This window comes from Herpailurus yagouaroundi, unplaced genomic scaffold, assembly GCF_014898765.1.
Source record: "Herpailurus yagouaroundi ecotype Mexico unplaced genomic scaffold, PumYag 67700, whole genome shotgun sequence".
Taxonomy (NCBI): domain Eukaryota; kingdom Metazoa; phylum Chordata; class Mammalia; order Carnivora; family Felidae; genus Herpailurus; species Herpailurus yagouaroundi.
This window is the reverse complement of record NW_024420499.1, coordinates 3,860,778-3,885,126: the sequence shown is the minus strand read 5'-3', so window position 1 is coordinate 3,885,126 and position 24,349 is coordinate 3,860,778. Positions and strand designations below refer to the sequence as shown.

Sequence of the window (24,349 nt, the reverse complement as noted above, 5' to 3'; positions counted from 1 at the left end):
AACACCCCAGAGGAATTTGACTTGATTTTAACGGACTTTTCTTCTCTGCAGCTGATTTTGGGTTCTGCGCCCAGATCACCCCTGAGCAAAGTAAACGAAGTACTATGGTGGGAACTCCCTATTGGATGGCACCTGAGGTGGTGACTCGAAAAGCTTACGGTCCGAAAGTTGATATCTGGTCTCTGGGGATTATGGCAATCGAAATGGTGGAAGGTGAACCCCCTTACCTTAATGAAAATCCACTCAGGGTAAGTAAAATGAAAACATAGGTAATTCAGCCACAGGAAAGGGGCCAAATGTCATTCCTTGTCTCCACCAAAAGTGCCCAGAACAGGCCCTTCCCTGAGACGAGTGACACAGAAGCTCCAAGTTCTACTTCGCAAAATTACTGTGAGCTCATGTCAGTATCTCTTAAGGTGTCTCCGCGGTTTTTCCAGGTGCTTTGATATCAGGATTTCTAATGGCAGGGGTCTATAAAATTCTTCAGTATTGCTTTCTACTGTTAAAAAAAAAAAGCATAGCTCAAAAAAAAAAAGTGAGATGTGGGAAGAAAAGTATTTTTTTATCACATGCCATGGTTAAATGATCTATCTAGGAAACACTTGTTTTACAATCATGTTAACAAAGTGAATAAACGCATTTCCAGAACACCTATAATTTTTAAATTAGATTTTGTCTCATTGTCAGTAATGATTTATTGAGCAGCCGCAGCTGGGTGGGTATCGAATGGAACACGAGAGAGACGCCGTGCCAGCCTGGTGGAAGCACAAACTTAATTAGACTGTCTAGTAGAAAATTAATGGAGATAGTTTGTGTTGGGTAACTCAGTTTGCTACTGCAGAAGCAGGTTTGGTCCTCATGTGGTCTGGTTACCTCTGGAAAGAGAAAAGCTCCGTTTCACAGCCTAACACCATCTTTATTCAGAGATAAGCCATGGATCACGAGAGTAAAGGGCAAAGGAGCAGGAACGAAACGCCCGCTCAGCCCTGAAGTGAGCCAGCAGCTATTTTGTTGTGTAGAGGCTAAGGGTGAGCCAGAAGCTGTGTTACATATTTAAAGGGCATCCCGCTTTTGAAAAAGGAAATGCGCACACATTCAAATTCTACCCTCAAAACACAAATAGGGTGCCAGCGCCAAAGGCATCCTGTGTATTGTTTACACCATTACCACTGAGTCTCAAATCGAATTTGGTCCTTGGTATAAACAAATTGTCCTCGGCAAATGGTTCGGCGTCTACATGTTAAGCTGATAAAATCCATCTTCAAGCCAGATATACGTGGCTTTCTGGATATGTAAAGCAACGTACAAACTAATTGTCTAGTTGTTTTCACATTGAACCTTTTGTAGTTGGGAGCTGTGTTCCCGCGAATGGAGAGGGGGACAGCCTCCTCCTCGTCCCCTCCTAATTCCTCTCTGGCACTTGGCCTCTTGTCCAGTCCCTGCACTGATTAGAAAACAACAGATAGGAGCAAATGCCCTAATGAATGCTACGGGCTATTGCTCTGGTCTCATGAAACAATCTGGAAGTGAGATGTGCACATTGATTAGCTGCCTGCGGGGCTGAGTGGAAAAGAAGGGGCATTTTCCCACCGTTTGTGGGTCAGCCCTCCATGAATTTAATCAAGCCCACCCCTGACCTATGGACCAGCGCATCAGGATAATTACTTGGGCTTATCCTTATTGTTTAACCACCTTTGCCCATTAAGAAATAGCAGTGAAAGAACACATCAGGCCTCTTGTTTCCATGGATTTCCTCCACTAAGTCTTCGGAGTTTGGAGGCACTAAACGGATTACGGCTATTTTGCTTTCTGCCTTCTAATGAGTAATTTACAACCTGCAAAATTTAAGGATTAAATAAATGGTGCTGTAAAGCAACTGGTCTCGGTAATGCATTTATTACCTTCCTCAGTTCCCCAATTACAATTGATCGTTCTTTAGCTAGGCTGTTAATTGTTAGAAAAAAAGGAAACAAGTTTTAATCTTTATAGGCATCTTCCAGCCTAGGATTAGAACTCATAATGAACAGCTTGTCTCTTAGAATCCACAGCCTTGTATCTAAACAAGTACTTTCAGATTAACAAGCCACCAGGTTCAGGAAGCCTACATTAAGGCCATAACAAAAAGACTTGTCAGAAAGACCACCCTGTTGAATTCCACTGATAAGGATTTAGTCTAACTTTGCTCATTACTCTCCGTGTGTGATCAACCCCCAATGACTCAATCAATCGACAGGTCCGTATTGAGCCAGTGCTCTCTCTCTCTCTCTCTCTCTGCTAGATGCCATAAGTGTTTTTTGAGTTTTGATTTTAAATATGTTGCCCTCGTGTTTGCTTAGAGAAAATACAAGGTCTTGGGATATATGCCCTTATTTGGGATTTGCAAAATGTGGTCTCCAAAACCATAGAGAGATTGGAGAGGAAAAGACATACCATGAGCCTGTAAGAAACCTGTATTTTCTTGGGTCCTGGTGACCAGGCTATGTGTGGGGAATTGCAGAATTACAGAGCTTTGGGAGAGGTATGAAAGAGAGGTAGATTAGTCCTTCTTTCCTTGAAATCCTTCCCATACTACCACCCACCCACCCCTTTGGGCTTTGAGGAGGAAAGAAGGAAAGAAGTGGAAGGAAGCAGCGTGGTAGAGGGTAGCACATCATAGTGAAAATTTTGGCCCGTGTAGTCAGGTGGATCTGGGTGTGCCCTGCCTCCACAACCTAGAACCTCTATAACTTTCAACAAGTCACTTAAAACCTTTGTAACCCTGTTTCCTTTGCATAAAATGGGGGTAATACCTGTCTGGCAGAGGTAGCGTGAACACTAAATAAAATAATGCATGCAAATCACCTAGCACAGTGTCTAGCTCATTGTAGGAAATACATGTATATGTATATTGTTTTCCAGTTTAGACAGGGTTCTGTAAAGCTCTGCCACAGAGCTTTGGATTTGGTTTAGTCCTTGGCGTGGGAACCTGACATCACTGGTTCTTAAAGCTCCTTAGAGAGATAGATTTATTATACAAATAGAAAAGTCAGAAAGGAAAAAGAAAGGATCCTTAGAGTGCTTTTTACACATTCATAAATGGAAATTGGATTCCCCACTTCTGCAAAAACTTCCCCTTCACGGTAGCTATACTCCGGTCCCCGCAAAAAGTAGATGGTTCTGCAGAGCTCAGTAAAATTACAATGAACAGGTAACACAGGAGAGGTTCAAGGTGAAGACTGGGGCTGTACATTTGGGGGCTGCTTGCCTTTTGTTGTGGTTTTGTGCGTGTGTCTCTATTGGGTCGGTTACAACCGAGCAAGCTCTTTGTGAATGCTGCCAGTTAACATATCGCTGATGCAAGGAATCAGCTACTTCCCCCCGCCCCTAGTTATAAAGTGGTTGGAATTGTTTGAATGTAATTCACTCCGTACTAACTGACCCAGTTTGCTCATAAAATGAGTTTTAAAGGTCGTAGAATTATTTACTGACGTTACGAGGTTGGTACCCTTCCAGAGACAGAAAGGAGACAAGCTTCTTACCGTCCCCCACTGCCTGAAGTCTTTGCGCTCAGCATAATTGGCCTCGAACATGTTGTTCTGTGACCCATGGACATTTTTAGTGCAGTCTCCAGTAATAAAGTGCCTCGTTTCTTCTGTTTGCAAAAGCGACGGGATAAAATCGAACTTCGCCTGTGGATATGCCAATCAGTGTTGGTGTTCTGCTCATCTCCCCAACTTTTTTTGTGAATTGGAGATATGTGGTCTAAAACCTGTGGTCACAGTGACCTGCTTCTAAATAAAGAGGGACGATCATTTCCATAAAACGGATCTTTTGCTTGTTTTTCTCAGCCCCAAAAGAGTACCCCTGTATGAACTTTGCATTCACATGTAATTGGGCTGTTCTTATCAGTGAGTTTTGATGGAATTTGGTATTTGTGAAATGTCCCAGTGACATCCGGTTGAGGTCCCTAGTGGACCATGGGCAGATCCCTTTTTTACATGTGATTTTCCAAACCTTTATCCTAGTTGAAATGAACTTTAAATGTTGTCTTTCTACCCTTGCTTCAAGCGTCTGTGACACGGTAGCAAGCATTGGATGTTTGGAAGGCTGTTACTGGTATTAATAAGGGACGTCTGAATGCTAAAAACAGTATATAATGTAAGATGCGAACCACTGACCCCATACCAGTGGATCTGCCCCGTGGTTGTGCACTGGAATCACCTAAGGAGCTTTAAGAACCAGTGATGTCGGGTTCCCACAGCAAGGACTAAACCGAATCCAAAGCTCTGTGGCAGAGATTTATAGAACCCTGTCTGAACTGGAAAACAGTTCTTCGCCAGCCCTCTTTGAGCATGATTCTTCAACCAGAAAAGATCATACTGTTATTCTGTGCACATTTCTCCGTTTCCCCTAAAAAAATAAAATACCGTGAGTAACTCTGTCAGAGCCCTGTTGAAAAATCCCTTTGCACTTTATGGCATTTTCTGATTTCCCAGTCCGGTGGCACTATTAGAAAAAGGAATGACCTTAGCTCAGCATAGACGTCCATGATACGCCATTTCTCTTTCAATTTTACTGATCCCAAAAAACAGAGTTTATCATGACGACGTGTTAGCTGAGTACATTATTTATTATTTATTATCGGTGATAATAAAGCTATCAGTCTGACTGCTCACGATTAGGAGTGCATGACCCGGATGGCCAGAGAGAAGGGAGGGCACGGATCAAAAATCGGTCCTATTGCGTACCCTACGAGGACAACAAGGCTCTCCGTTCTCCCTTTCCCCTCACCTAAAGCACTGCACTAATGTCAGTTACCCTTACCCTTTATTACAGCACTAGGGAAATTCTGGTTGGCTTGGATGTCTAGAGAAGAGAGTTAAGCAGGAGAGAATCTCTAGCAACTGAAAAACAGCAACTAGGGGCCAACGTGCTTCTAGCTCCTCCAACCACTGGAACCTGTGCTGTGGATTGGAATGTCTGGCTTTGATGGCGCGTGCTCATTTGGAATTAAAGTCAGACATAAACTTCCTGAGCGCCGGAGAAGCAAGCATACTTTGCTAGCACTCAGTCAATATTGTTTTGAATGTATTTCAGGAAGAGCTGGGAGCATTCCCTTCTTTTTCCATAAACCACTGTGGAACAGCAAGGTTTGCTGATGGTTTGTTGACACTCCTACTCTGAAGGCAAACCTGTGCCTGAAAGGAGGGGCGAGTTGGGACCAACTGCAACTAAAATAATTATAGAACGGTAACAGGGTTTCTTTTTAATCAGTAAAAAAAAAAAAATACTGCCTGTCAAAGGATAGACAGCTCTTAAGAATCATTGGTTGTCAGGAATTTAGCACAGGAAAATGGGACCTAGCCATAGGAAAGCTGCAACTCTCATTTAGATTGTAATTCAGAAGCAGACGGCTCAGACTGGTGAGTTATGACCCGGAAGACAGCCAAAGAAGAAATTGATTCCACAGCACGCGAAAATCTGAGGCTCTGACCAGGCAAAGAGGAGGGAAAGGAAGATCAAAAATGCAGTGACCGGGGACTTACTGTTGGCCGAGACGGATAGGCCTTTATCCTGATATCACCTTATCATTCCTTGGTGTCCTTAAAGCATGACTTGGGAATAAGCCAAGGATGCATATGCCTGTTGCCCGAATGGCTACCAGACCCATAACGAAGCAGTTAAGTCCCTCGAAATCAGAGCCCATCCTAAACAGACAAATCACGGAGTGTGCTGATGGGCTTTTGCCTAGTGAAATGCCCACTGGCATGTTTTATCCTGTGGCGTTTTCAGTCTGTGTTTTTGCCGATGAAACATAACGTCACCGAGAAAATCTGGGTTTTCTTGACTACGAAAGATGATTTCTAACTTTTGTCACCATTTTGAAACATACCTTTGTCCACCCGGTTGCGACATCATTTTAGAAGACTCTTTGCATCCTGATAAAAGGATGCTCTGAGATGTCTTACGTGAGCTTCTCAGCAGAGAGGGTTTAACTTGATGAAGGCAGTCTTACCTCTGTAGCTGGGGGGAGGCAAAGTGCTAACATTGTCAGGAACAAGCTGATCTTTCTGCCTCCTTCCTTAATTCCTTCCTTCCTTCCCTAACTTTTCCTCCTCCTCCTCTTCCTCTTCCTCTTTTTTCTCCTCCTCCTCCTCCTCCCTCTCCCTCTCCCTCTCCCTCTTCTCCTTCTCCTTCTCCTTCTGATTCTCTTCCACCCTCTCTTCCTCTTCCACCTCCTCCTTCTGTCAGAAATCGTCCCAGTGCTTAGATGGCAAAATTCATCATCACCTTTCTTCCACGAGGGGCCAACAAATGTGAGAGGATGAGACAAAGAGCTTTCTATTGTCTCTACCACCTGTCTACATTATGCGAATTGAAGAGTGAATTCTCTTCCCAGGTGTGCCAGTCAGGAAGTCCATGACCTTGCACAGGTTACTTCTTCCTGGGCCTCCATCTTCTTGTCACTTCAAAGAAGTGGAGCTTGATGAGATTATTGGTTGCCAGGGGACTTCACAAGGCCCTAGAATTCTACGGAGCTCCTTAGGCTTAAAGGGCCCAAGGGAGAGGTCACATGGCTCTTGATTCCACCAGAACAGGTCCTCTTTAATTGTTTTTCTGTATTGGGCTTCCACATGAGTGGTACCTAAGGAAAAGGAGAAACTCATGAGTCTCTGACTCAGATTCTGTGTTCTTGAACTGTAGGTAGGCTACAGCCTTCCCTGACGGCTGGAAGAGCCATGGTTTGGGTGTGTGTTGTCTTTAGGACTGCTTCCAGAGGAGTGACCTTCAGGAAGCAGCTCGAAGATGTCTCTCTCATCACCTCCTGACTAAATCTGTATCCCATAAAGAGGGAAGATCCCCCTTCTCCTACCAAGCAAAGATACTTGACCATGTTGGGAGTGAAAGAAGGCTGCATGTAGGGCCACACAGCCCGCTCTGACACGACTCTTGGGGAGAAGCCGGGAAACAACACTGCAGTGATAGAGCTACTATAGGGATCCATAGGCTGCACTCTGGGGCATGAAGGGAAGAATCATATGCTACCATGTACAGAGCTGGTCAGCTGACCGACTGCTTACAAAGGAGAGGTCGCAACCAATTGATGTGAGCAACATAATGCATGTTTCACAGATCATGCCGTGGTTGGCTGTTTTGAACCCAATACAGTAATTTGGGTGAAAAGCCCAGAAGAATCAGGGAGTTAGTGCCCTACCTCCTCTAATGTTCTAAAATGAGACATGAAAAATGTGTCGTGTTCAATGGCACCTTAGAACCAGAAAGCAGGTGCAGGTTGAAGCGAAAATGGGAGGTGAAGAAGCCAATACACTAAAACCACAGGCAGTGCTTTGAGAAATTGTATGCGAGAAGACCAGAGAGATAGGGCAGTAGCAGAATGGGACTGAGGATCGGGTCCCTTTGGCCTCCCTGATTCTTTAGCTTCTATCTTCATTTCTCTTCCTCTGGGTTCCATCAGCCACCCTTCTCTCCCCATTGTCATTTGGCCCCTGTCCTTGCCCTGTGATCATCTGCTCCTTCTGCTTCCCCCAGCTTTTCTCCTCCACCTCCTGTCCCATTTTGTTTTGCCTCTTCTCCGTGCCTCTGCCTACCCTCATCCCCACTTCCAGATCCCCTCTGGTTCTCAATCCTGGGTTGCCACTTGGGCTGCCCTGGGGTTTCATTGTGAACACACATAGCTTGCTCCGTGTTTCTTGACAAGCACTATTAATCCTGAGAGATTAGAACGAGCACACCCATTGTTGGAGTCATCTGGTCTTTATTTTCTAGCAGTGGCCAGTCCTTTATGCTCGAAAGGAACACTCTAAAACTAGACCAACACCTAATCAGTCAGTGGTACCTAATTACTTTTTGCCATCAACCTGTAAGAGGATCGATCTGTAATAGGTTCCTTTTGAATGACTTTTTAAGGATTAAACAAAAACAAGCACCATCCCCCCCAGCCCCATGATGTGGTGACAGATGAGAACCACTATGGAAGACAAGTAGGGAACAGAATGACACCACATTGCATACTCAGCGATCACGCTGGACCGTTGGGATAAATAAGTCAACGTATGGAAGAAAACGTTAGGTGTACTACAGTAATTTCTTACTGCATATTTTGGCCCATTCGTTTTCTTCTTAGAAAGAAACATTAGGGCCTTTCATGACATCCATAAACACATCAGAGGTAGCAGTACACTCTGGCCTTTGACCTCTGAAATCCCAGGTCATGAGTAAACTAAGCCATGAGGTGTCAAGTCACTCGTTGCCAAATAACTCTCATAAAACACTCAAAGGTAGTTGGAAAGCCTAAGATGAGGGAGGAACCAGGACAGCAGGAGACTGCAGAGTACAGAGCTGCTTATAAACTCTCAACATACACATAGACACTGGAGAATACAGTGTGAAACCCTCTAACTGGTGACCTTTGTTCCCCATTTCCAAACAAGTGGAGAACGAACGATTGACCTCAAGAGTGTCCATTTTCCTCTGTAGAGGTAAAGGCGAACTTTTCAGTGTGCTTCATTCCTTTTAAATGTTTATTTATTTTTGAGAGAAAGAGGGAAGGACAGAGAAGGAGGGAGACAGAGGATCTGAAGCAGGCTCTGTGCTGATAGCAGAGAGCCTGATGCCTGCTCCACCCTCAGGAACCGTGAGATCATGACCTGAGCCAAAGTCGGACATTTAACCCACTGAGCCACCCAGGCGCCCCAGTGTGCCTCATTTCTTGAGGAGCCCTTGTGTGCCTCTGCTAGGAGAATTCCTACCTCAGAGACTGCAAACAGTGTGAGGTGTTATTTGCAGTGGTCAAGAGCAAGAACTCTGGACTCACACTCCCTCGATTCAAATATTGACTTCCTCGTTGCTAGTTGTGCGATACTGGACAAGCTAAATTAGTCCCACAGGCCTCAGTTCCTTCATCTGTCCCTGGGGGATCATAATCGAGTCTACCTCAGTGGGTTGTTGGGTGGATTAGGTCACCTAATAGTAATCACTGAATAAATGTTAGTTAGCTATTAAGACTTTCCATGGACATAGTATTTATAGAGATATTGAGACACAGATGAATAGCCTTCTTGGTCTTAGAGTTCAGTTACATTGTTTTGTTAAATAGATTTTTATTGGCTAGGTTGGGAGCCTTTTCACCATGTATAACACGATTTCCGTGGGAAAATGTGTTTTGAGTCCCAGATAGTCAACTTAGAAAGAAATGTTTGTACCACACCCAATCGTCTTTGTAAATTGAGCCTTTATATCGGTGCCGGAGCCTTTCATGGTTACTAACACATTGCCATGTAAGTCCCCTGGTTTGTTTTCTAACATCTTAATCTAAACTTTATAAAGTGTTATAATGAACTGAAGTCACAAACTGAAGCTTTTTAATTAAATGGTTAGTCCTGTTGCGAAACTGCCTTAATGAAAATTTATTGGGTACATATGGATTGTTTTGGGGCCTCTTTGGAGAAATGTGGTAACTTCTAAGATGACTGCATTGATCTTTTTTAACCGAGGAAATTGCCAATAAGGTAAATTGAATTATTCCTTCAACTGGGTAGAGTAGTTTTCTCTGAGTACTTAGGAAAATTTTAGATGCACGTTGGAGTCAGTGAAAACTGTGATGTTTGTGTGTTATTGCCAAGAGACTTTAGAGTTATTATTTTTTTTAATTTTTTTAAGTTTATTTATTTGTTTTGAGAGAGCATAAGTGGGGGAGGGACAGAGGAAGAGAGAGAGAGAGAGAGAGAGAGAGTGAATCCCAAGCAGGCTCTGCACTGTCAGCATAGAGCCCGACGTGGGGCCTGAACCCATGAACCGCAAGATAATGACCCAAGCGGAAATCAAGAGTCGGCCACTTAACCAACTGTGCCACCCCGGCGCCCCTAGAGTTATTATGGAGAATTCCAGAACATCAGAAACTTCTAGGTAACGTGTATATCAAGATCACCACGAAGGAAGCCACCAGTTTTATGCCCCGAGGTTGTCCTTCTAACTTTACAAACAAGGTCAGTAGGTCATAGGGCCTGCATTGCCCCACCTGAGGAATCAAACAGACCTTGCATAATGATGTAGCAAAAGACTAATCAAGACTGCCTTCGCTGTTCAGTCAGAGAAGACTACATTCCGGAACTATGTTTCAAGTTCCAGAGACCATCATCTTCTCCCTTTCCTGTCTGGCTTTGCCCATGCAGCAGATTACCATGTTATGGCCATCTTTTTCCATCCCACACCGAGGACCAGGCCATCAGAAGTTACCACATGCCAGGCCTGTGCGACTCAGAAAAGGCGCTTTGGTCATTCTCTGTGTATCTTCTCATATGTTGAATGATTCACTTAAGTTCTGAGCTTTAATACCTCGTGTATCCAAGCCTGTTATAGTCCCAGCACAGTTAGGTGTGTTCATACATTTTGGCTCTCCTTTTATTCGGCAACGAACGCATTTCCTGGGCACCTGTTTGAGGCTAACTCTGTCTGCAGGGTAACCAGTTATCCCAGTTTGCTAGGGTACTGAAACCCAAAACAGTCCACAGAAAACCAAGGTGGCTGATCACCCGGTCTGTGTGGGAGGGAGGGAGAAGGCTTGAAAGACGAAATGCCATGTGAAATAGAGCCTCAGCAGCAAGCGGAAGTTCACCCAGGCGCTTATGAGAAACGGGGCTAGCATTTTAAGCAGATATTAAAGAGCATTTCTTATTCAGAGTTCAGTGAACAGACTGGCTTGAATGGTATGTGAGCTTTGGCCAGTGTGTGTACGTATGTGGGGGTGGGAGAAGAAGGGCTCTCGGGTAAGAAGAGAACACACTGAGGACCACAAAGACCACGGGGGCCCAATCATGCCATGCCATCTATGCCATGCTAAGGAATCCTTACTGGATCCTGGGGACCAGTGGCTTTCAAAAGACGGTAGCGAGCCCTTGGTTCAAATGAAACCTTGCTTGGAAGCATAAAGAAATAGAGAAAAAAGAAATATTTCTCTCATTGAAACAGATATGTGTGGGTGCAGGCTCCTAGAGCCTTCACATGTATCTCCCTGTCCCGCCTCTTTGGAGGACTATTTTGGGGAGTACAGTTTGAAAACCACATATGTGGACCACGGAGGAGCCAACAAAGGTTTTTTTCTAACAGCCAGCTCATTTTTTCTGAGTTTTCACTAGCTCAAGATAAAACCACACTGTGATCACTCATGCCGCGATCTATTTTCCCCAATCTTTCTTCATGTAAGACTTGACTTTGTTAGGGGGCGCCTGGGTGGCTCAGTCGGTTAGGCATCAGACTTGAGCTCAGGTCGTGATCTCGCAGTTTGTGGGTTCGAGCCCCACATCGGACTCTGTGCAGACAAGTCGGAGGCTGGAGTCTGCTTCGGATTCTGTTGTCTCTCTCTCTGTCTCCGTTCCTCCCCCACCTGCACTCTGTCTCTGTCTCTCTCTCAAAAAAAAAATAAATAAATAAAAATTTTTAACACACAAAAAAGAAAAAAAAGACTTGACTTTGTTAGTAAAACCCTTTTTGCTGTGATTGTTGTATTGGTTGCAACTGTATTTGTCTCCCATTAGCAGAGCAGCGGGTAGCAATTTTCTTTTTACAAAGATAGTACCCAGCTTACACGCAGGACGTGTTCCAAAAGTTCATTTTTAAGTTAATTATTTGGAACTCAGAGTACATTTTCCCATAGAAGCAGCATTGTGCGTAGTGAGTAGGTTCCCAGGCCATTCCACAAAGGCCAGTTTAGCCCATAATATAACTGAAAGTGTGGATTTTTGCAATGGAAATTAGTTGGATATAATACTGTTGCAATTAAAACGAAAACAATAGTTGAAAAAAAAAACGTCTGGGTTTTTGTTTCCCTCAAGGGTTAGCCCTTGATGAAAAGCAGGTTTAATCCTAGGAAGACAAAGAGAAATACATGAGGAGTTTTGTGTGAGTTTGGACGGCACAGCTTTGGAAATTTTTTTTTTACATAATGTTTGGGATGGTTTCGTAAATAAGAAAAGCAGTCGTGTTCTTGTAGAAAATTTGGAAAGTTGAAAAATATGTTTGAAAAATTCAATCACCAGTAATCCTACCACCCAGAGAGAACATATTGGTGTGTTTCCTTTCAACCTTTTCCTGACTATGTGTATTTTTTAAATCAAGCCAGCAGTATTAACAGAGTGCATCCCACATGAACTGCTGTGCAGTCTTTAAAATGATATTTATAGGGGCACCCGGGTAGCTCAGTCGGTTAAGCCTCTAACTTCCGCACAGGTCATTATCTTGTGGTCCACAGGTTCGAGCCCTGTGTCGGGCTCTGTGTTGACAGCCTGGAGCCTGCTTCGGATTCTGTGTCTCCCTCTCTCCCTGCCCTTCCCCCGCTCGTTCTCTCTCTCTCTCTCTCTCTCAAAAGTAACATCAAACATTTTTTAATAAAATGATATTTAGGAAGAAGTTTTTAAAACATCAAACAATATTTATGATCTAGTGTTTGAGTAAAAGTCATCCTTGCATCTGATGCCTCGATTGGGGGCCAAGGTGTGTAAGGCTACCAACCAAGACCCCCAACCTTCAGTCCCACCGCCACCCCCACTCCCCACAACAGATATCAGAGTTCCTCCTTTTTGTAGAAATTCGGAAGAGGACGTGCGTTCTCTTCCAAGTGTGGTGAAGTTCATAGCACTGGCTCCTTATTCTGATTCTCCTTCAGATTCCTGAACTTTCTTCTCCCTTTCTCCGGTGTATCACCAACCCTACTCATGCTGCACAACCCTGATGAAGGCCATTTTGTAATTCATGAATAGAAAGAGGGGCACATGTTTCCTGAGGTAATGAGGCATGGACTAAAGAGAAGTGAGAAGGATTTGGGCAGAAGTGTATGTGTACTTGTAAGGCAGGAGATTATGTGGAGGAAACTGTATTGAGCCACAGTGGTCAAAGAAAGGTAGGGAAATGAAACCATGTAGCATGCAGGAGGACCTAGGGAGGGTGGAAACGAAGAAAAGTACATGCGTGTGTGTGTGTGTGTGTGTGTGTGTGTGTGTGTGTGTGTGTAGGCATGTGTTTAGGACCTGGCTTGGCTCACAGAGCAGAAAAAGGCAAGCAAAGGACAGTGAGTGTAGCGGAATTGTGGCCAGTGGAAATAAGAAAGTTTTAGGAAGAGGCAGCAAATTGTAAGGTGCATGGTAAGCAATTTTCTCTGAATAAGGGAACAAAGACTGTTTGTGAGGACAGGTGCTTGAAGCACTAATCGTCTGCGAACTAAAACACCCTGTTTGAACTCCATGTAATGTATCTGCTGTGATCAAGCACCATTTGACTTCAGCCCAGTTGCTGATTTCCTAAAAGCAGTTTACAAACACATTCCTTTTTCACACTATTTTATTTTATTTTGTTTTATTTTATTAGTCAAGATTAGATTTGCAGCTGACTTGTATTTTGGCACGGAAGTCTCAATAGCTGCCCCTCTGCGTTTGCTGTTCATCAGTGAAGGAATTGAAAATCAGAAAGGATGGAGGGGTCAGGGGAAACAAGGTGTGGGTTTAGAGGGGGTTGTATTTCATGTGGCGTTTTTTTAATGTACTGAGTGAGAAAGCAAAAGTTTCATTGCACTGTATAGAAACTTGTGCCATTTTAATTCTCGGTCATCACCATGTAAGGGAATCTCACTCTGTGGGATTCTGTGGCTCTCGTGTCGGTGAACTTACAATTCAGAGATTCTGGGTTAAGGGGACCACGAGTCCTTGGCTAGTGATTCTCCGTGTTGGCTATAAATTGGAGTCTCCTGGAGAGCTTAAAAAATCCCGATGCCTGTTCCACCCCCAAAGATTTTCACTTAATTGGTTTGGGGGTGAGAACTGGGCGTGGGGATCTTTTAAACCTCTCCGGGTGACTCCCATGTGCAAGCACTTCTGGGACCTTCTAGTTTAGCCCATTGCTTTAATTACCCGTGTGGATTAAACCAGTTCTCAAAGTGTGGTGCTGGAACTAGCAGCTTCAGCATTTATAGGGAACTTGTTTGAATGCAAATTCTTTGGGCCCCCCTCCAGATTTACGGACTCAGAAACTCCGGGGGTGACCTAGGAATCTGTTTTAACAAGCCTTTTAGGTGATTCTGATGCATGCTGTAGGTTGACAGCCATTGAATTAAACAGTCCCTCCTAACCCATTCTCTTTTTAATGTTTATTTATTTTGGGAGAGAGACAGAGAGCACAAGCAGGGGAGGGGCAGAAAGACAGGGAGAGAGTTTGCCAATCGGGCTCTGCGCTGTCAGTACATGGCCTGACTCAGGGCTTGATCCTATAAACCATGAGATCATGACCTGAGCTGAAGTCAAGAGTTAGACGCTCAGCTGACTGAGCCACCAAGGCGTCCCCTAACCCTTTCTAAAGTACACTTGTGGAGGTTTCTAGGCAGGAGGAGAGATGTCTTTACCAGCTGATGAAAACTGGTCCAGGAAAGGACTTTTTAAAAAAAAAACTTTTTAATGTTTATTTATTGCTGAGAGAGAGAGAGAGAGAGCACCATCGGGCGGTGGGGGGCAGAGAGAGAGGGAGACACAGAATCTGAAGCAGGCCCCAGGCTCTGAGCTTTCAGCACAGAGCCCAACACAGGGCTCGAACTCACAAACCGGGAGATCATGACCTGAGCGGAAGTCGGCGCTTAACCAACTGAGCCATTCAGGTGTCCCCAGGAAAGGACTTTTATAAAAATACTTCTAATTATGTTAGGAGCCATGGTGGGCAAAGAAGAAAGAGATAAGGGGGGAAATTATTTGCCACGAAGCCCAGGCAAGTTCAGGAGGGAGCATGTCTTCATAATAGTTAGGGGGTTGGTCACATAGGCAGACATAACCCTGGTGGCAATACCTGCAGGAAAACTCCTACTTATCCTTCAAAACCCCGTTCAGATGCCAACCTCCACTGTGAAGCTTCCTCTGAGCTCTAGGGTAAACTGCTTCCTCCTTGTATTTACACAACACTTGCTATCTCCCTCCTTTAGCTCTCGTCTCACTGTATTGTAGCTATTTATGTCTCTCTCCCTTACCAAATTGTGTGATCTTTGAAAGCAGGGCATTCTCATATTCATCTTTGGATATCCAGTGTCTAATACAATACCTGATACATACTTAGCGTTCTAGAATTGTTTGCTTACAGGAAGCATGAGGAACAACCACCTTTTTTTTTTTTGTTTTTTGGCTGTCATGAGCCTTCAACAGATGGGTTTACCTTTGTGAATTAATCAGGGACCCGGGTCCGGCTCTCTCCCTGAAGGCTAGGCCCTTGATTCTGTCAGCACACCATGAGTCAGTCGGTAGACGCCTCTCAGTGGTGGTGGCCTTACAGAACAAAGATCTCAGAAATATATTAGCGACTGATTATTTTACATTAGGATCCATAATCGTCAGGTTCCAGGAGTACTAATGCCAAGTTTTCTCATATTTTCTCTTATTAGACGTAGACTTTCACAGGAAATCTAATTGAAATGTACAGGGATACACCTGCAAAAGTACTGGGGTCCATGGGTCTCACCGGTTACTTTGCATCGAGGCCCTACCATCTCTGTGGTTCTTTGTGCTTCTCTAATTCTGTAATGTACTCTGTTCATCCCTGGGATGCTCACAAATATTCTTTTTCTGTAAGTTTATTTATTTATTTTTAGAGAGACAGCACGAGCGAGGGAGGGGCAGAGAGAGAGGGAAAGAGAGAGAATCACAAGCAGACTCCATGCTGTGAGCACAGAGCCCGACACGGGACTCAAACTCACGAAATTGGGAGACCGTGACCTGAACTGAAACCAAGACTCAGATGCTTAATCGACCGAGCCACTCAGGCGCCCCTCACAAATATTCTTCAAACAAGATAAACACTGAGCAAGTTGCAGTCACTTTTACAACAGTGCCTTCTGGAGGTTGTACCCAGGTCAACGTGATTGGGTGTGTGCGTGTTCCCCAAGTCTTTAGAGTCACGGTTTCCCAGGCAACCCCTTGGCTTCATTTCCTAGGTGGTTAATCACACATTCATTATAACTGGATTTTTCCTGACTTAACTCTCCAAGGGACAACCTTTTAACCTTATTTCCAAATTTTTGGGGGTGGAGCCCCTCACTGTCACCTCAGTCACTGCCGAGAGGAGTGATTTCTAACTGGTAGAGAAACTTTGAAATACATGTCAGTGTCGTGTTCTAAAATGGAATTTTTAAGAAGCTGGATTCGTACCTTCCGTGCCAACTCATGATCCTCATTTGTCAGTGCTGAATGGATCTTCCTGTTTTTTTCTTTTCTTTTCTTTTCTTTTTTAAATCTCTGTAGGCATTATACCTGATAGCCACTAATGGGACTCCAGAGCTCCAGAATCCTGAGAGACTGTCGGCTGTGTTCCGTGACTTTTTAAACCGCTGTCTTGAGATGGATGTGGACAGGAGGGGATCTGCCAAGGAGCTTTTGCAGGTGAAAATAAAACAGGACAATTACAAAGAGAGAGTCATTACATTGAGCTTTTCCATCTCAATGTGTGACAGTAAGGGAAGCCGTGTCAAGAGATGTCTAGTTCGAGTTGGGCCGTAGCCATTTGGTTTTAGACCACAGGCACAGAAACAGAGGCATGCATCTAATACATGATTGATTGGCACGTTGCCTTTCTTCTGAGAAGTTGGCACTTTAATCTGTAAATCTCTTTTGTTCTTCCTGGGGTCTTATTTTGCAAGGAACAGAAGAAAACTGTGAACCTCTGGGGTTGCCGTCTTGTTCTAAGCTTGACTGGTGCCCCTGGATGTTGTAGGCAGGTGCCCTTGGCCAGAGGTAATTCTCTGCGTAACTGTGCAGTTGTTTCCATGGCGCTCGCTACTCTAATGCCTTACTGGTCAAAGCCCTTTGGCTGGTGATGGCAAATGGCAGGCACCTGCTTGCCTGGGTGAGTACCATCCAGTGATGAGTGCCTCTGTGACCACTTGCCCTTTTCAAGGCTCTCAGGGAATTAGCATAACCGATGGTCATTAGTACCAATTCCCTGCCACATTCTTTGCATACATTATCTCATTCAATTCTTAAAACAACTCCATACGGTAGGTGTTATTATCCCGTGTCACAGATGTAGAAATTGAGGCTGACACAGCCATCGAGTGGCAGAACTGGGATTTGAGGACTGGATTGTCAGACTTTCCACCACACAAACCCACAAACCAGTTTAGAGAAAAAGACGTACTTCTATTGATGGAGGAACACATGCCCACGACTACACATATAACTTCATCGCTGGGGACTGGGCCTCGGGGACACGTGTCAAGCCCCGTAACGTCGAAGAACAGTGACTGCTTATTCTCTCTGTGACTTTGAACACTTAATCCAGTTAAACAAAAGGGTGCGGCCCTTGGTTATATTGTGTGTTAACCACAGACCAAGTCTGTTCTAGGCGGAAGGAAGGAAGGAAGGAAGGAAGGAAGGAAGGAAGGAAGGAAAGAAAGAAAGAAAAGAAAAGAAATACAAGCATTCCCGTTGCTTCTGAACCCCCTGCAGACACAGAGAGCTACACCCCGGGGAAAATATATCCCACCTCAACCCAAATCACACCTGGGATAAACTAGTTTCTTAAAGAGGCTACACCTTCTCTTTTCTGCTACCTGTGAGCATTTCACAGGCTGCCCTAGGGCCGCACATGTCAAATCTGCAATGGCCCTTCACCGACCCTCTATTTAACCCACGGCGCCTCACACCCTCCACCACCCACATCAGGAACATCCTGATACACGTTCCAAGGACACGTGAAGAGACAGGTTCTCTTAACGCAGCTCTACTGTTACCGGGATCATTGGCTGTTATCTAGTTAGTTCCTTCCCAGACAACGCTTTTATCTGAGCCAGTCACACGAGTAACACAAAACTATTTTGAGTCTAAATTGAACCGTCTGTGTGTTGTATCTTTTCATCTTACACGTTAGCAGTAACCTGTGTATTGCCTTAAGTCCACAGAACATTGTTTTCTGACTCTAGCCTCTCATTGCCCATTTCAGAGGCTAGAAAAGAGAGAGACGCATGGCATTCACCCGCCACTAGAATGCTTGAGAAGAGACACAGGTCTTGAAGTATTTGTGTGCCTTTGTGGCCTAAGTCAGGTCTCTGCCCATCAACTGATATTTTTTGAGCACCTCCCGTTTGCAAGGCTTAACTGCAGTGGGTGATACATACGTGTTTTTACAGACTTATTGAAACCAGGTGGCTATTAAAACAATAAATGCTGTGGTTGATTAGCGAACAACTTCTATAGGTTACGGGGACCAGAAAGTGTCTGACAAACGGGAAGGAGTTCTGCTGAGTCTTGAAGAGCAGAGCAGTTTTAAATAGTCAAGGTGAACAGGGGAAGGGATTTCAGATGGAAGGATTACAGTGTGACCAAAGGCATGGAGACAAGGTTTAATGAAAGGAACAGAAAATGAAGCATATAGTTGAAGTAAAGAAGTCTAGTCAGGAAGCTGTAAGAGAGAGGACCATAGAGCGCCTTGAACACCAGTCTATAGAATTTGGGCTGTAGCCATTGGGGAAACGCTGAACACATCTGAGGGTCACATGGTGACAGCTTTGTATGGAAGATGAATCTGGTAGTGTGCAATAAGAATGAGCAACAGGAAAAAAAAAATGGCGGCAGGAAGATGGAGGAGGAGCTAAGGTTTATAGTTCAGGATTAAGTTGATTAGGCCTGAACTACGAAGGCGAGAGATAATTGTGAAAGGCCTTAAAAAAGTACTCGGTAGCTGATTGCATGTAGAACATAAGGCAGAAGAAGACAAAAGTGACTTCAGAATATCGAACCAGTGGCAGCATTCAGTAAAAGCAAAATGATGGAGGATAATACACTGGCTAGCATTTCTTTGCCTCTGATGTAGCTTAAAAGGAACTGTCACTTACTTCATCTAACCATTGTAATAAGCAGAGGAGATCATTGAACCTAGGTGGGCTGATTCCAGAGCCTCTGTGGCTTACATCACGCGAGCGTACCCTGTTTGGGGACCTTAACATGTGTTTTTAAGTGTTGAATTCAAGGGGACAGAAGGACATTGGGAAGGAAATACCCAGTGGGCAATTGGAGAAGTAGGACCAGTCTGCAAGAAAGAGGTCAGGTCACTCCATATTGCTTTGGGAGTCATCCCCATAAAGCTGATAAGAGGTCAAAACCATGAAAGAAAGTGAGCTCTCAAAGGAATCGAGTTAGAAAAAGAACATGATGAAAGCTGAGTTCTGGTATGTGGGAGGTGAGAGAAGGGAGGGAAGGCAGGGAAGAAGACAGAGGAGGAAGAGTCAGTGAGCACACACATGGAAGACAACCAAGATGGTAGAACATCACAGGCTGCCAACGAGGAAAACATTTCGAAGAAGGAAGGGATATTCATTTGTATTAAGTACTGCAGAGGGGCCAAGAGAGGAATGATAGAGGCACGGCGATGTGGTTTAGCAGATAAGAAGCCACTAGTTTCAGGGTCAAGGTCCACCAAGGTCACTTCTTCCAACCTGAGAGCTGCTCCAGATAAATGCATCAGTTGGGGAAAATCAGAAAACGAGACTGTTGCAAGCCCAGTGAGATTTTTTTTTTTTTTTTTTTTTTTATGAGACCCCCTCCTCTGAGTTTCTGGCTCGGCCCGTCAGTTGCCGGAGCGTTTCATGACACTGAATGACCAGAACATCTGAGGAACAAAAACTGGTGCTAGCTGTAATGAAATAAAGATACTTCATTAGCTTTCATGGTGTTTCATTGGACACTCAAAGTGCGTTTGAACGAAGAAAGGGCCGCTTGAGAATGTAAAGTAATATACTTGTGGGAGGGAAATAGACCAGTAATGCCTCTTGTTTGTTTGTTTGTTTCCCTTTTGCAGCATCCATTTTTAAAATTAGCCAAGCCTCTCTCCAGCCTGACTCCTCTGATTATCGCTGCGAAGGAAGCAATTAAGAACAGCAGCCGCTAGGACTACAAGCCTTACCCCACACCATCTCCCTCCTGAGTAAGACTGAACTGTGAAACTCTGCGGCAGGAAAGAGGGAGGAAGCAAAGACAGTCAAATGGGGTGGGGGTGGGGGTTCTTTAACTTTCCAATGACTAGAAACTTCTTATAAGCCTTTTTCCTACTCCCTCAGATTATGTAATTTATTTGTAAGCCTGAATCGCAGCCCGAACCGGGCAGCAATGTCGAAGCGGCCGTGAAGTGGCCACTTCTTCCGTGAAGCGAAAGAGCCAGTAGTGAATCCCCTCGTTTTGTGCATTCGCTTTGAAGAACACAAGGTTTCTCAAAGATGCACACTCCCTCTTCATAGTGTCGTGTTCGTTTTTAAGTTAGAGAGTAGTCCCTCTTGCATTCGAACCTCCTTCAAAACTCCTTACCCAAATGTGACGTTCTTCACTTGCACTGTCATGAGGTGTCCAGAGGAAAAAAAAAAAAAAAAAAAGATGTCAAAACGTTTTTTTTTTAAAGCAAGCAAAAAATGAAAAGCAAAAACAAAACAAAACACAAAAAAACCACAAAAAACAAAAACAAAACAAACAAAAAAAAATTACCCCAGAGCAAATACTGTGTGACCACGTGGAAGTCCATGCCCTAATAGAGTTGCGATTTTTCATTCTTCTTCGATAGTGGTGGCTTGGTTTGCGTGCCTGTTTTTCTGCATTTGTACTGGGAAAGGTTTCTTTGAAGGCATGTTTCCAAAAGCAGAGAGGAGTATGTGTGTTCAGGAAGGGCTTTTAAAAACTGCATCTCTAAATATAAAGCGCAAACGGTGAAATCCTGTCACATTTTCACGATGATGCTTAAGAGAGGTAGTTGATGTATCGTTTGTAGAAACCAGCTTGCTCATCTTCATGATAACCTGAGAAAGGACACCCTAAGCCTTGTGAACTCTCCTGTTGGGTGACTCCAGGTCCTCAACCTAGGAAATCCTGGCAGGAGAAGTCATACTTAGACAAAGATGGGACTTTCTCTGAGAGCCAAAAGGAAAGCAAAATGCGTGTACAATACTTAGATCTTTGTTGGACAGAAGGAAACAAAACTAAAGGTACCTAATTTAATCCCCCCTCGTGCTTGTGGAACACAGACCATCAGAAAATAGGTGCATTAGGAGGAAACAGACCCATTAGCCAACATTTGTTCAACATTTATGATCAAAATCACATGAAAATTTATAACGTTTTTAAAATTCCTCAAAGGATCTGGAGAACAGAGATATTTTAGGTATTCGGCCCTGTCAGAAGTGGGAGGTCTGCAAAAACTACACCCCAATCAATATTTGGCTCTAAGTACTTGTTCCCATTTGCCCTCTGTCTCGCCAGTTTCTGTTTCAGGATATAGTATGTTCATACTTTGTCCTTTGCGCTTTTGAATCTCAAAAACATGTTCATAAAGATCTGGAAATTCTCCAGTAAAAGTAATTAGGGTTTGCAATCATCTATCCCGAGAAGTATCAGTTCCAACTGGTTTCCTTTTGTGGCTTAAGGAAAGCACGAAAATTTGACTATTATTTCACCATGTATCTACTTACTAAAAAGTCACCAGTTGGCACTTCCTGAATCTTCTGAGAGCAGAAAAATATCTGGACGGTGTCTGCGTAGAAACAAAATATATACTTCTCTTTCAAATGTACTGTCAGTTTTATAAATTTTGCAAAGTTGTTTCTCCAAACCTTTGAAAAGCTAACAATTTGTGCTACGGAAGGCTTCTTGATGTGTAATATATCAAGACTCTGAAGAGAACCTGTCTACTTCAGCAAGAGGGAGAAAGGGAATGACATGGGCCTCTCTTCTTCTTTGCCAAGGTACATCTATCCATCCGTCCATTCCTTAAAACGAAAGCACTTTCTTTAGAGAATTTCTGCTAACCATATAGGGTGCGTGTTTATGTTTAGGAAATGGCACCACTGGTGGATTTCCTATTTTCCTACTGTTTTTTGTTTTTTGTTTTTTTTTTTTTTACTATAACATTTGGGAGGGGCTCGACCCCCTGGAAAATAGCCACAGTGAGATAAAACAACAAATGTGGAAAGAAAATCAAATAGCAACATTCATTTGAAGCATGCTGTGTTATGCTTTGCAAAAAGGTGGGTGGGCCTGAAATTTTTAATGCCACACTGTTCTAATGAGAGAGAGGGAGGCCTTAATTTTTATTTCATTTAAAGTTAAATATTTGTTTTAATGTTTCATTCATAGTGCCAGGGAATTCAATGAAACCATACCTGGGGTGTGAATCGAATTCAGTACGTTAACTATGCCCTGCCAGTGGAGGCAACCACACACCTGGTTGGGAAGCCCTAGTTGTTGATTAGTGTCCCTTAGATGTCATTAAGGCCTTTGGGTGGGGAGAGGCCTGGAGCAGTGATCCTTCAGATCACTGTAGACAGAGAAATGGCTGTTCTTTTATGCTTTCAATCCTGCATATTCACAACGAGCCGCCAGATTTCTTCACCACATCCCATCGGACCAAGATTTTATGGTAATATATCGCAGTAGGCTTTACTCTTACCAATTTATATCTATGTAGATTTTAAACGAGAACAGCTTCCAGAGACCCTCCCCCATGTTGGAGGATTACGTATATTTCTAATAAGTATTAGTGAGAAGCCGTTTCTCCTGCCAAAAAAGATGCTGAAGGATTCACGTTGGGTGCACTTGAACAACTTGGACTCCAGGTGGTTAATCGTTTATCCTCTTTCTCTGGACTTGTTTTTTTTTTTTTTAAGCTCATCTTGACACAGATGAGTCTGTCCAGATCTTTAAAGTTGCTAGTGTGCCCTGAGAAAATGGGGGCACGTTGTCGAATGTTGATTCCAAAATGTCCCGAGATAGGGATAGGGCAGTGGGAAAGTCAGGGAAGGGTGAGAAGCACAGTAGAGATTATTTATTTAAGAAAAGAAAAGAACGTTCATGTCGTAGCAAGGATCCGGTGCGTTGTCATAATCCCATGAAGATTCTCGGATGACACAATCCCCCCCAAATCAGTCACCATGCTGGGTAATGACTTCGTTCTTGCTGATCTCGTCTATGTGTCATTGTAAATATTTGTGTGTCCATGTTCCGTTTTGGCTACTGGATGGCCAAGTCACGTAAGAAGATTTAACTCAAGTATTTATTCTTTAATTGTGTTACTCAGATTTCTTCAGGCTTGTGGATTGCACCCCGATGTTGAGTTTAACCACCTGATCCCCACATCTATCCCTCCCCCGTGAAGCACATTCCATTGCTAAAAAAACAAATATGAAATTGCTTCCTGTCGTCTGTATAACTGTTTTGATAGTTTGAGATGTTTGTCTATAAAGGATATTTCTCAGCTCAAAGATCGTGTAAATAACTATATTCCTTTGCGCAGTGGGTTGTTTATTTCTAATGAGGCTGCCAGTTCTCAGAGAGAAATCTATAAAATCACTTTTAAATAGCGTAAACAGGGATTACAACTATGTAAAAAGTAAGTTGTGCATAATGGGCAAAGACTGGGAACACAGACCATTGAATCAGTTGTGTTAGGGTGGTGGGATTATGCAAAACATTTTTTTCTTTCAAAATTTTCTTTGATATTGTTCTAATATTGCTTTATAATAAACATCAGAAAGGGAACTATAGAGACATAGAAAAGATGCCAGGAGCAGATGCCTTCTGGCCAGAGCCCAGAGCATGCAGGGCACACATATTTGCTAGTTACAGTTATTCCATAGGCTTTATATTTGCCTGGGTGCTGAGGTTGGCACACGCTCGGGTATGGCACGTGCTTTCTTAGGGGACTATTGTCTGTAAGTTGAAGCTAGGGAGATGTCGCTCTTAGAACTCCAAACACACCCATCCTTCTGCTTTAAAAGTGGCTGCCCTCCACTTGGATATGGCATGGAGGCTTCTGTTGTGGCTACTTGAAATTGGAGGGGTGACATGTGATTAGCCCCCTTGAAAGCATCTGGGTCAGGGGTCACCTTTCTGGATGGACTTTTAGCAGATTTTCAAGCTGAATGTGGAAGAACAGAAGCATCAGTCCCCCAGCTCCCACCCTGTCCTTGTCTGACTGGATGTTCTATCACTTGGGTAGGGATTCTTCTTTTTGTGACCAGTGGACCAGTCCCTTTGATTTCAATGGAAGTTATGACTGGTGCCTAAAAGCCGACAATGAAAACATGAAGACAAATGTTTAGAACTGCCGTTGCCTGTTGGCCTTCAGTTCCAGTCCTGTTAGCTTTAGCTTGAGATGGCTTCCATGTGCTTTCTGTCCTGCCTGTTTATAGGCTGTATGCAGTAACTACTGTTGTTTTTCAGGAGCGAAAGGGAGACTCTCTACCCAAAGAGAGGAATTTTCCTCTGAACTCACCGAAGACATCTTAGGTGAGGAGTTTTATAATGGGGTAGTGGTCTCAGATGTTATTCAGTTTCACCAAGAGCAGACCTTATAC

General features: G+C 43.8%; 1 protein-coding gene across 16 annotated transcripts in view; it reads left to right on the top strand.

Moving 5' to 3' along the window:
- The window catches only part of PAK3 (p21 (RAC1) activated kinase 3), a 252,325-nt gene extending 231,916 nt beyond the window's left edge, over positions 1–20,409 (top strand). For all 16 annotated transcript variants that reach the window (XM_040468414.1, XM_040468412.1, XM_040468407.1 and 13 more), the window contains 3 exons: positions 52–248; positions 16,263–16,400; positions 19,813–20,409. In XM_040468414.1, coding sequence (XP_040324348.1) covers positions 52–248; positions 16,263–16,400; positions 19,813–19,902 — 425 coding nt within the window. In that variant the 3' untranslated portion in view covers positions 19,903–20,409. The remainder of the gene's footprint in view (positions 1–51; positions 249–16,262; positions 16,401–19,812) is intronic.
- Positions 20,410–24,349: the final 3,940 nt, after the last annotated feature.